General features: G+C 54.6%; 1 protein-coding gene across 3 annotated transcripts in view; it reads left to right on the top strand.

The window, feature by feature from the left end:
* Window positions 1-204: 204 nt before the first annotated feature.
* The window catches only part of POLE (DNA polymerase epsilon, catalytic subunit), a 36,529-nt gene continuing 25,813 nt past the window's right edge, over window positions 205-10,920 (top strand). The window contains exons 1-15 of one of the 3 annotated variants that reach the window (XM_037878848.2): window positions 205-369; window positions 467-602; window positions 814-894; window positions 2,183-2,227; window positions 3,175-3,267; window positions 3,645-3,799; window positions 4,431-4,572; window positions 4,957-5,037; window positions 5,358-5,465; window positions 5,998-6,108; window positions 6,355-6,440; window positions 7,231-7,350; window positions 8,132-8,264; window positions 8,970-9,083; window positions 9,819-10,031. In XM_037878848.2, coding sequence (XP_037734776.1) covers window positions 305-369; window positions 467-602; window positions 814-894; window positions 2,183-2,227; window positions 3,175-3,267; window positions 3,645-3,799; window positions 4,431-4,572; window positions 4,957-5,037; window positions 5,358-5,465; window positions 5,998-6,108; window positions 6,355-6,440; window positions 7,231-7,350; window positions 8,132-8,264; window positions 8,970-9,083; window positions 9,819-10,031 — 1,683 coding nt within the window. In that variant the 5' untranslated portion in view covers window positions 205-304. The remainder of the gene's footprint in view (window positions 370-466; window positions 603-813; window positions 895-2,182; window positions 2,228-3,174; window positions 3,268-3,644; window positions 3,800-4,430; window positions 4,573-4,956; window positions 5,038-5,357; window positions 5,466-5,997; window positions 6,109-6,354; window positions 6,441-7,230; window positions 7,351-8,131; window positions 8,265-8,969; window positions 9,084-9,818; window positions 10,032-10,920) is intronic. The other 2 variants (XM_043529612.1, XM_043529613.1) reach the window with 2 other exon arrangements.

Raw genomic sequence — 10,920 nt, 5'->3', positions numbered from 1 at the left:
GACCAGACCCGCGCGGGGCGGGGTTATCCGTGTTGGCCCAGAGTCAGCATCGCTTGGAGGTGGGGTTGTGGCTAAAGGGCGGGGCCTGCCTGGGGCGGGGCGGGCCGATGGAGAGGATGGCCTCCCTTCCATTGGCTCTCGGAGGGGCGAGCGCCAGGAGCGCCCTGTGATTGGCCTAGCGTCCGGAGGCGGAGACTCGGCCCGGCGCCCGCGCAGGGGGCGGAGTCAGGCACATCTCGCGGGAGCTGGGTGCAGCGCGGGAAATTCCACTGCCGGCCGGGGACGGGGAGCTGCCGGCGCCGGGATGGTGCTGAGGAACAGCGGGCGGCGCCGCGCCGAGCCCGCGGGCGGGGACCCCGACACCCCGCGGTGAGGGGCGCGCGGGGCCGGGGCCGGGGCGGCCGCGCGATGGGCGGGGTGGGGGGCTCCCCCGGGCAGCCCCGGCCTGACGCGCTGCTCTCCGCAGGGACGATGGCTCCGGGCTCTCCGCCCTCAAGCGCCTGGAGCGCAGCCAGCGGACCGACCGGATGGACGCGCAGTTCGGGTTCGAGCGGGCCAAGGAGCCGGGGGAGAAGACGGGCTGGCTGATCAACATGCACCCGGTAGGCGGGGCCGGGCCCGGCGAGCGAGGGGGACGGGGTGTGGGGCTGCGCGTGGCGATGCCGTTGGCGGGGGGCTGAGCGGGGGCCGCCTGTGGTGGCGGCGCACAGCGGGACAGGCTGGGCGTGGGGGGGTGCGGGGCGGGGGCTGCGGGGTTCTCGGGCTCTGTGCCCTAGGGCGGGGGCTGTGATGTGCTGTCTGCCCCTCTCCCAGGCAGAGATCTTGGACGATGATAAACGCTTGGTGAGCTGTGTGGATTATTACTTCATCCAGGAGGATGGGAGCAGGTTTAAGGTGAGTCCCTTTGACCTTGGGTGCAGAGGACGGAGGAGCGGGAGCAGCTGCCGTTGGAGGGCACAGAGGAGTCCGGCTGCATGGTTTGGGGGAAGACTTTGCAGAGCTGTACACTGGAAACCACTTCCTGACTGATATGGGAGGATTAACACCAAAGGGCTGCTCCTCCTTTGGACACAAGTCACATTGACAAAGAGGGTGCAGAAGGGAGTTGGGTGGCTGCATTAAGGGGTACAGATCCCGCAGGTTGCCTTGCAGTTCAGTTGACTCTTTCCTGGTTCTCCTTTAATCCCTAAAAGGACATTGTGAGTAACACTAAGGAAACAAAAAGAAAGGGAGTACTTGTGGCACCTTAGAGACTAACCAATTTATTTGAGCATAAGCTTTCGTGAAGTGAGCTGTAGCTCAAGAAAGCTTATGCTCAAATAAATTGGTTAGTCTCTATGGTGCCACAAGTACTCCTTTTCTTTTTGCGAATACAGACTAACACGGCTGTTACTCTGAAACCTAAGGAAACAGAAAGACAAGCTGGGCAAGGTAATATCTCTTATTGGACCAACTGTCCAAAAGATTACCTCACCCATCTTGTCTTTCTAACCTCCTGGGGCCAACATGGCTACAACAACACCACATACAGCTAAGGAAACAGTCTGATCACCATTCCAGCCTCACGTCTGTGCTGCCAGGTGTAAATAGGGGTGGTTGGCTGGAGGTGGGATTGGGCCCCATGCATAACATATGCCTGCATTGCTATGTATCCGATGCCTCAGTCAGAGGCAGGTGAGGATATATGCACAAGGTTTGCTCATAATGGCCAGTGATCGCTGTGGTAGCAGGAGGTCAGTGCTGGTCTCATTGTGTGGTGCCTCGCTGCTGCGTGGGTGGGTGTTACTATAGTCTCTTCTATGTTCTTGCTCAGGAGTTCTGCTTTTCCTAGGCGTCCAGATGCTTTAATTCCTTCTTGATTAGATTTTAAGGTGGGCAATTTACTCAGCCATGGAAATCTGTCTGCACGGGCTGGAGTGGGAAGGGCCCCTGTTGGACTCTGCTTCAGAGCCAGAGGTGGGTGGGGAGGGTGTGTGGGTGTGTGTGTGTTCCTGGACCAAGCTGAACGGTACATGGGAAGGTGTGTGTTAGACTATTGTCTGTGCAAGAGAAAGAGAGACCAGAGTGGGGATATACAGGTCTGTTTGTGTCTCTCACACTAACACATAGCAGGTAATGTGCTGAACTACATGCCTCTCCCCACCTACCCAGTGCCATGCTGACTGTGTCTGCTCTTTTCCAGGTGGCCCTGCCCTATAAACCATACTTCTATATTGCAACCCGGAAGGTGGGTATGGACTCCATAGCTGTGGGGCTGGCAAACAGGGCTTCGGGTAGAGTGTGGAGGCAGACGTGGTTATGAATCAGGGATGTGAGTTAGGCAAGTGTGGGGCTGGGACAGCAGCACGTTAACAGCCTGAGAGAGATTTACAGATAGGCCAAATTTACAGATAGGCCAAATAAGAAAACTGCTGCTTGAAAAATCATTAGAGTTTGATTTAAGGATGTTTACTTTGTATATTTTGACATGGGATGCTGACAATTTCTGTTTTAACTGTTATGAAGCTTAAACTTCTTGAATTTCAACATCCCCTGTCATGAAATAATTGGCTGGTCACCTTTGCCTACTTTCCTGCAACTGTGAAAATATAAATTGAAAAAAAAAGTTTTAAAATGAATATTAATATTCATTAAAATGACAAAATATTGAATTCAGCGCTTGTTGCTGTGCTAGTTGAGCTGTCGAGCTGAAAGGAGATGGGAAGCAGCTATACCAAATGTACATGATCTTTCTGATGTGTTTCGGGGGAGAGTTGCTTGTGTTTCTGAATGAGCTGCCCCCCAAAGTATCAGCCACCTGGTACTCTTGCTCAGCGAGCCCTTCAGCACCTAATCAGCAGCCCTCTTTGGCTTCTGCACCAATCCTGTTCCTGTTCAAGGCCCAGTAAGTCGCTGAGGGTTCACAGTCCTGTCACTCTGCCCCTGTGGAGAACTCACCTGGTTAGCTGCAAAATTGTGGGCTTGGCTGACAGTTCTGGGGTTTTACATTTTAAAAAACAAAACCAAACTCTTCTGCCAGGGTGGAAGAGATTGGTTTCCAGTCAGGCCACTATTAAAGCCCCTGAACATCTAGAGGTCCAGGACACAGCCCCAGGTAAGACAGTATCTGCAAATCTGTTCTGCTTTGATGGGCAGGGCTTTGGCTGCCCTCTTGAAGCTCTAGTCTCTGTGCAGGGCTGCGAGCGGGAAGTGTCCTCCTTCCTCTCCAAGAAGTACCAGGGGAAAATCGCAAAGCTGGAAACGGTTCCCAAAGAGGATCTGGACTTGGTGAGTAACTACTCTGCCCCCTGCCCTGTTGCTGGTAGGTTGCACAGCTCTAATGGGGGAGCGGTGTACAAGTCTGGGGAGAGTGGGATGCGGGCAGGTCTGTATGCTCTATTCCAGTCCTGTATTCTGCACATACCAGGCATAGGGCCTGGACATTGATCATGGGAAATAATGTTGACTCTTGACAGGCAGTTTATCTGTCCCCTACTTTTCTCCCCATCCACACACACCTCAGCCCCTTGTTCTGTGGTTTCTTCTCACCTCATCTCCCCAACTCCTGCTGTCTGTCTTGGTCCATCTCCTTTCTTCTCACTTGTACAGTCTCTCCCCACTATTCTCACTATCTTTTCCTCATTGGCTGGTCTGCCCCTTTGTAGCCAAATCACCTGGTGGGCCTGAAGCGGAACTACATCAAGCTATCTTTCAACACTGTGGATGACCTGGTGAAGGTGCGGCGGGAAATCTCTCCTGCTGTGAAGAAGAACAGGGAGCGGGACCAGGCGAGCGACACCTACACGTCCATGTTGTCCAGGTAGATGTTCTCCTCTTTGGCAATACATCTTGAGGGGTTGGTCCCAGGGCCCAGCAGGATTCCCTTATGTTCTTGTACTGTGCTTAGCAAGGTGTTCCCCATGTGACCCAGACCTACCTCTTCTCTAATCAGGACTGAAAGGGTTTAACTCTAGCTCTGTTTCCTTTGCTCAGTGTTAAGTTTACAGGTCCTTATGTCAGTTGCTCTGGATGGGGAGGGAACTCCCTAAGCTGATGCTTGCCCTGGTGACCACAGCAAATGTCCCAGTTCTCCTTTGTCCATGCAGATCCCACTCAAGGTGAGCGTGAGCCTCCTACATGCAAATTTCTTGCACATGAGGCGCATGTGCACCTTGAGTGGGATCCGCACAGACAGAATACCACAAAGAACCACCGTAACCCTAAGGGAAGTAACTGTTCTTTTCCTTTTCTGAAGCTGGCTGCTGGATTAATAGGGAAGAGTTCCTTCTGGTGACTGCCCTAACATCTGCTGGTGCTGCACCTCCTAGTGTCCTGTTCAGGTCACACTGACTAGAGCTGCTGCAGTGTGTTTCTTATCTTCATTCCCCCTGAATCTGAGACCTGTACATAGACTGATTATTTAAACCATCCCTCTCCCCTGCACCTTGCAGTGCTCTAATTGGTGGCAGCCTGACCATGGATGATGAGGGGCCCTCGAAGAGGTCTGTCAACCAGATGGACAACATAGTGGACATGCGGGAGTACGACGTGCCCTACCACATTCGTCTGTCCATCGACCTGAAGATTCATGTGGTGAGTGAAGAAGCCGGTGTGCCAGGAAGGGCTTGTAACTGGGTAGAACATTTGTTCTAGTGCTGTGCCCTTGAGGGGCAGAGGTGATGGAAATTCAAGGGTCTCCATGGCAATGAGTCAGTCTCTGTGATGTCAGCAATTACTGTTAGCCCTGTTTTTCAGCTGTGGAAACCGAGGCACAGCAGCTAAATGGCTTGCCCAAGGCCACATCTCGATCCAGTGACAGAATTGGGATCCTTAACGCCCAGCCCCCTGCTCTAGCCGCTTAGCCTGTGCTGCCCTTCTTTCATATGGCATGTATTAGGTGTCAGTTCAACACCCAGCACGTGGTACTGGGAGACGCCATGTTAACGCAGCTCCTCTGATTCTCTCCTGCTGCGACAGGCTCATTGGTACAATGTCCGCTATCGGGGCAGCATGTACCCTCCGGAAATCACCCGCCGAGATGACCTGGTGGAGCGTCCGGTGAGTGCTCCGATTAGGGTGGGGCAGTCTGTGCCTCTCCTGCGCAGCTGGTTATTCTCTGCTTGAAGTTGGCTTCCATCAGTGAAATGGTGAGGTTTTCCCAAACGTGCCTGGTCTTGTACCACAGCCTTCAAAGGGATCATAGTGCAAGCTTAGAGGATGGGCTCAAGGTAGCTGCTGGGGTTGATTAGGAGGTGATGTGATCAAGCAATGTTTCTGCCTCACTTCACTCGAACATTATCTCTGCTTGCGCTAGCCTGGAATCACATTGTCCGGATCCAGGCTCCCATGCTGACCTTGATGTGTTGGGTCTTTTTCAGGATCCTGTTGTGCTAGCCTTTGACATTGAAACCACCAAGCTCCCCCTGAAGTTCCCTGATGCAGAGACAGACCAGATCATGATGATCTCCTACATGATTGATGGCCAGGTAACAGTCCAGCCAGGGCTGCTGCTTCCACACACTCCAGCAGCAGTCAGGCTGTGATCCCACCCGTGACTTCAGCCAACTTATCTCCTTTTTGTCTTATTGCATATTGCTTAGTGTCTATGGAATGGCTCAGGGAGTGAAACTAATATCTACACCAGAGACTGCAGGGCTCCCAAGGGCTTTCCTTTCAGTCTTCTCTTACAAAACCTTGCACTCCTCCCCTCTGGGGCTGGGGGCCCCCTCTTTGGATGAGCAGCAATACCTGGGAGGGTGTGGGGAAAAATCCAGGACTCTACAGCATTGTCTCTTCCCAGTCCCCAGCACTGAGCCAGAGTTGAGGCCTCCCAACCTGTCAAGCCTGGTGACAGACACAGGTCCTTGTCTGGCCAAAACAATCTGATTGCACTGGCTAATGTACCACCAGCATCTTCAGCCCCAAGGACTGGCCAAGCTGGCTCTGTGGAGCTCTCCCCAAGTACACTGCACCTGCGGTGCAGGCGTTCACTAGCCCTTCTCCTTTGCTGCCTCCTAGGGCTACCTGATCACAAACAGGGAGATCGTCTCTGAGGATATTGAAGATTTTGAATTTACTCCCAAGCCGGAGTATGAGGGTCCCTTTTGTGTCTTTAATGAGCTGGATGAGGTGAGTAGGTTCGGTTTGGAAGACAAGAGATTCAAATTGCTACCTGTCATCCACTGAGGTCTAGGCAGGCCAGAGAGAGCTGGCTGCTTCATTTGGGGATTACAATGTGATCATAGTGCCAGTCACAACACATGAACAGCTTTTGTTTCCTGTGTTTAGTCACGCTAGAACAGATCAGGTCCTGCGAGAAGGAGAGCAGAGGGTAGGTTACGTTATATCTACGTCTCACCTTTCTCTTAAATCCAGGCACATTTAATCCAGAGGTGGTTTGAGCATGTCCAGGAGACCAAACCCACCATCATGGTCACTTACAATGGGGACTTCTTTGACTGGTAAGGTTGGAAGTGGAAACCATAGGGCAGTCCCTATGCCGGGGGCAGGGAGTTCCAGGAGCAGGCACTAGACCATGTGTCCCTCCTTCATTTCCAGGGAGTCACAAGGTGACTGTGCAAGGCTGTTCCGATCCATGATGAGTATTCAGCCACCCTCTGTCTTGGAACACCCTCTCTTAAGAGCTCTTTCTCCATGCTGTGAGACTGATCAAAGCCCGTGGGTCTCAGACCCCAGACTATAGAGTCGTGCAATGTGGGGGAGGTGGGGTGCAGAGCTGCATCTCTCACAGTGGGGAAGCAGCTCCTAGCTTTGAAGCAGTGACCCTGGATGTTCCAATCTAGTCACTTCTGGCTTTCCAAGCCCTGCTCTGCCACCTGCACAGCCACGTCTTGTCTCTGGGGTAAATACCACCATGTTTACATGCTGCTGATCCCAAAACTGGTGGGCAGTGAACAGAGAGGAGACAAAGAAAACTGCAGAGTGAGCTGGGGAGAGGAGAGGAGAGCAGCTGGGGGGCTCTAGCCAGCCTGGGTTGACTGATCATTGAGTCCTGCATCCAGATATAGAATGTCACTGAATAGCCGTGCCCATCCTCTGTGTAACTCTGTGCCAAGGGGACTCTTAGGATCCAAACTCTGTACTGCAGCCACAAAGGGAAGGGGGCAGGGAGGAGCTCTGGTTTACATGATCTACAAAAGAAGCCAGGTTTGAAAGCACTTCTCCAGGGGAAGAGGGGTGAAGGTGCCTGTGTTTGTGAACCCTCTGTACTATCTCAGCCTTCCTCCCCAGGCCCTTTGTGGAAGCCAGAGCAGCAGTGCATGGAATGAATATGTACCAAGAGATTGGATTCCAAAAGGACAGCCAAGGGGAGTACAAAGCCTCCCAGTGCATCCACATGGACTGTCTAAGGTACCAGACGCTGCCTCCATTCTGTGCACCTATGGCTCTGGGTAGCGGAGCACTTTTGTAAAGTGCCTGTTCCCAGAGAAGCGTGGACGCTGGCTGGCACGCTGCCCCTCAGGAGACGTTGCTCGCTGGCTTCATGCATAGTGCCTCATTGTATTGGTGGGTCAGTCCGTTATTTGGCTGTTCCGTGTCCATTGCTGGGTATGCTAGGGTCTGGGTGGTGCAGCAAGCTAAGGCCTGGACCTGGCAGCCTCCTTTTCAGGAGATGTCAGCCAAGCCAGAGCACTAGCAGACAAGTCCCAGAGGGGTTGGTCTCATTGCCTAGCCGGCGGGTGATGACATTTCAGCCTGCAGTCTGACCTCGGGGACCCAGGAGAGGTAGAGGAGGGACATTTGTGCAGCGAGGCAAATCCTCCACAGGGAACTGTGACAGGAACGAGTGTTTTAGTCAGTCCTGTTCCTATGGGATCTGCAGTCCGGATAGCCACCTTCCTCCTGCTGGCAGTCCCAGGATCACGTCCCCTGCACTCAGTGATTTAATGTAGGTGGGCTGGGGCTGGGTGGTGGTTTGAGGTAGCAGAGAATGCAGATGAGCAGAACTGAGGGCACTGGCAGAGATGCCCAGCCCCTCCCTACACTAGGCCTGGCTCCTGGTACCTTGGATGAAGGCCCTCCCCCCACTTGTCTGAGTTATAAAGGTGCTGCCCATGTGGTTCAGGGTTTTCTGGGGCAGGGTGGCTCATGGCTTCCATTCACAGGCCGGCGCTCTGGTTCCTCTCCTCAGGTGGGTGAAGAGAGACAGTTACCTCCCCGTGGGAAGCCACAACCTGAAAGCAGCAGCCAAAGCGAAGCTGGGCTATGACCCGGTGGAGCTGGACCCCGAAGAGATGTGCCGGATGGCTACAGAAGAGCCTCAGGTACTTTCCGCTCTGCAGCCTCTGGACCTAGTGGTCAGGAGACAGGCCCCGAGAAGCCTGGGGCACTGGTCCGCATCACTGATCATTTGGGCTAGTTCTGGGTGGGGATAAATGCCTTCGGCTAATGCAGTGGGCATGGAAGGAAGCTGGAGGGTCATTTTGGCCTCCTGTATTTCTGGCAGCCTTGGATGGGGTTCCCGTGTAATCAGCTGAGCCCGCCCGGGGCAGGGGTGAGGGGATCCCTCCTGGTGCTGTCATGTTGATTTCACTAACGGGGGACCTGTCACTCATCTACCGCAGGTGAAGCACTTGGGCCGTAGAAGTACTGTGACGGTGCAAAAGTTCACTTCCACTAAAGCAGGGGGAAGGCTCTGTGTACACATGGACAGGGCGGGGCATCAGCTATGGAGCATTTGTGTGGACAGGAAGCAGTCTCCCCACTCCCAGCACTATGGGGCATATGGGCAGTTACATGGCAAGTGGCCCTTTCCCTCGTCCCCTCAGAGCTGAGGGGCCTCTGAGCATACAGCTCGCAGACAGCCTTTACTGTCTGTGACTGCCCGCGGCCCACATCCCCCCCCCCCCCCCCCCGCACCAGGCTGTAGCATGTGCAGCGGGGAACAGGCACGGGGCAGGCGTCGCTCTGCTAGTCTCCTGTGCTGAGCTCCACTTGAATTGATCCAGCTTTTTGCTGTTTCCCATCAGACACTGGCCACTTACTCGGTGTCCGACGCTGTTGCTACCTACTACATGTACATGAAGTACGTGCACCCGTTCATCTTCGCCCTGTGCACCATCATCCCCATGGAGCCCGACGAGGTGAGAGCTCAGGAGCCAGAGCCCGTGCTGGGCCGGGCAAAGGAGCTGAGTGCTCTGTGCCAGTGGAACGCGGCCATGCTGGCAGAGGGTCCCTGTTGCCAAGGGGCTGAGACATGAGAGTGGACTTGGTGGGCGCCCATGTCTGTCAATAGTGGCTGTGGCTCTTGCAGTGCTCGGAGGTGCTGAGCACTGGCAGCTCCCAGTAACTTCAGCTGGAGTTCTGAGTGTTCAGGACGTCTGCTGATCGGGCTCCCACCAGTGTTACACGGGGCTCTGGGCGTTTACCCAGTAGAGGGCACTCTCCTGGGCCACATTAACTCAGGGATCCATGCAGGAGCTGTGCCTGTGTCTGTGTCCGTGCTAGCAATTTTGAGGAAGTCTCCCCCTGTTGCACTAATACTGGTGGCGATGGGAGGGCTGGGAGACGTGGCACGGGCAAGTTCAGGCACCTACCAAAGGGCAGCAGTGTCAGTGTTAATGCAACAGCCACAGCTTTCTCCCAGTCACTAGTATAGGTGCAGTCTGCAAGACTCCATGTGTTGTTCACAGTCCCCTAAGGGATCCCCTTCCAGGGCAGGGTGTTCTCTGCTCCCCACTGTTACCACAAGCTGGGAGTTGCCAAGCCAAGCACCTTGTCCCACTGACACGTGGTGCTGTGACAGGGCTGGCTCCCCTGGGTGGCTTGGTCTTGGCTGTGTGTCCTGACGCTGGGTGCCCCCATGTCTCTCCCTGCAGGTGCTACGGAAAGGCTCAGGGACGCTGTGCGAGGCGCTGCTCATGGTCCAGGCCTATCACGCCAACATCATCTTCCCCAACAAGCAGGAGCAGGAGTTCAACAAGCTCACAGAGGATGGGCATGTGCTAGACTCGGAGACCTACGTCGGGGGCCATGTGGAGGCGCTAGAGTCAGGAGTCTTCCGCAGCGACATCCCCTGCCGCTTTAAAATGGTGTGAGCCTAGGTGTGATCGCCCCTCCCCCAATCTCTGGGGTGGGGAGGGGTGTAGAGAGCACACCTGGAGACTCCTCCTCCCGGCCATTAGTAGTTACTTTCCTTGGTGTTGTGCTGGGATCTTCTGGCTCTGGGCCCCTGAATCCAGACATGGCTCAGACGGGCTTTCCGGAGCTGGAACTAACCAACCGAGCCAAAGGGAACGTCAGGATCCTCCTGCTCTCCCTCCTGCTTCAGCCATGCCTCTCCTTGCTTTGTCTCTCACCCACTCTCAACTGGGTGCTGCTTTCCACAGCACTCCCTGTACCCACCCTCCCTTTCCACCTGCAGTCCTGGGTGCATGCCACTCGCTGTGTGTTTGTTGGGCTTTTAGACTTTACGATCCTTGGGGACGGGGGTCTGTATAATGTGCTGTGTATGGATCCAGTGCTATGGAATAGGTCAGCCCAACAATGATCGTTCCTGCTGCAGAAGATAGGGCGGCACGTAGGTTGAATACAAGAGGACCTCCTTGTTAGAGCTGACCCTTGGGTTCTAGGGACAGCAAGGGTGTACTAGGAGCTGACGACTAGGTCAGCTTTGTCCCAGGTGAAACTCTGGGGTGTGTGGGTGTGCTCATAATCCTGGAAACATGGCTTTTCGGCTGTGAGAAGCCTCCTGTTTCATGCCAGCTTTGTGGCAGACCGTATGGCAGTTGTAGAGCCTTGTAGGGAAATGCTGCATCTGCCTGGAGGGCTCTGGCTGGATCTGGGTCTAGGATGCACAGTGCCTGCCAAGGGTCTGCTGGTGACCTACACTGTTCACAATCTGCTTGTGCCCCCATCTCCTTCAGTGCAGTTGGACCCTGGGTTGGATTGTCTCTCCTCATCACAGGCAAATGTATGGCC

Source organism: Chelonia mydas, chromosome 15 (assembly GCF_015237465.2).
Source record: "Chelonia mydas isolate rCheMyd1 chromosome 15, rCheMyd1.pri.v2, whole genome shotgun sequence".
In the NCBI taxonomy this organism is placed as follows: Eukaryota; Metazoa; Chordata; order Testudines; family Cheloniidae; genus Chelonia; species Chelonia mydas.
Note: the sequence above shows the minus strand (reverse complement) of the source record. Positions and strands in the feature narration are given on the sequence as shown.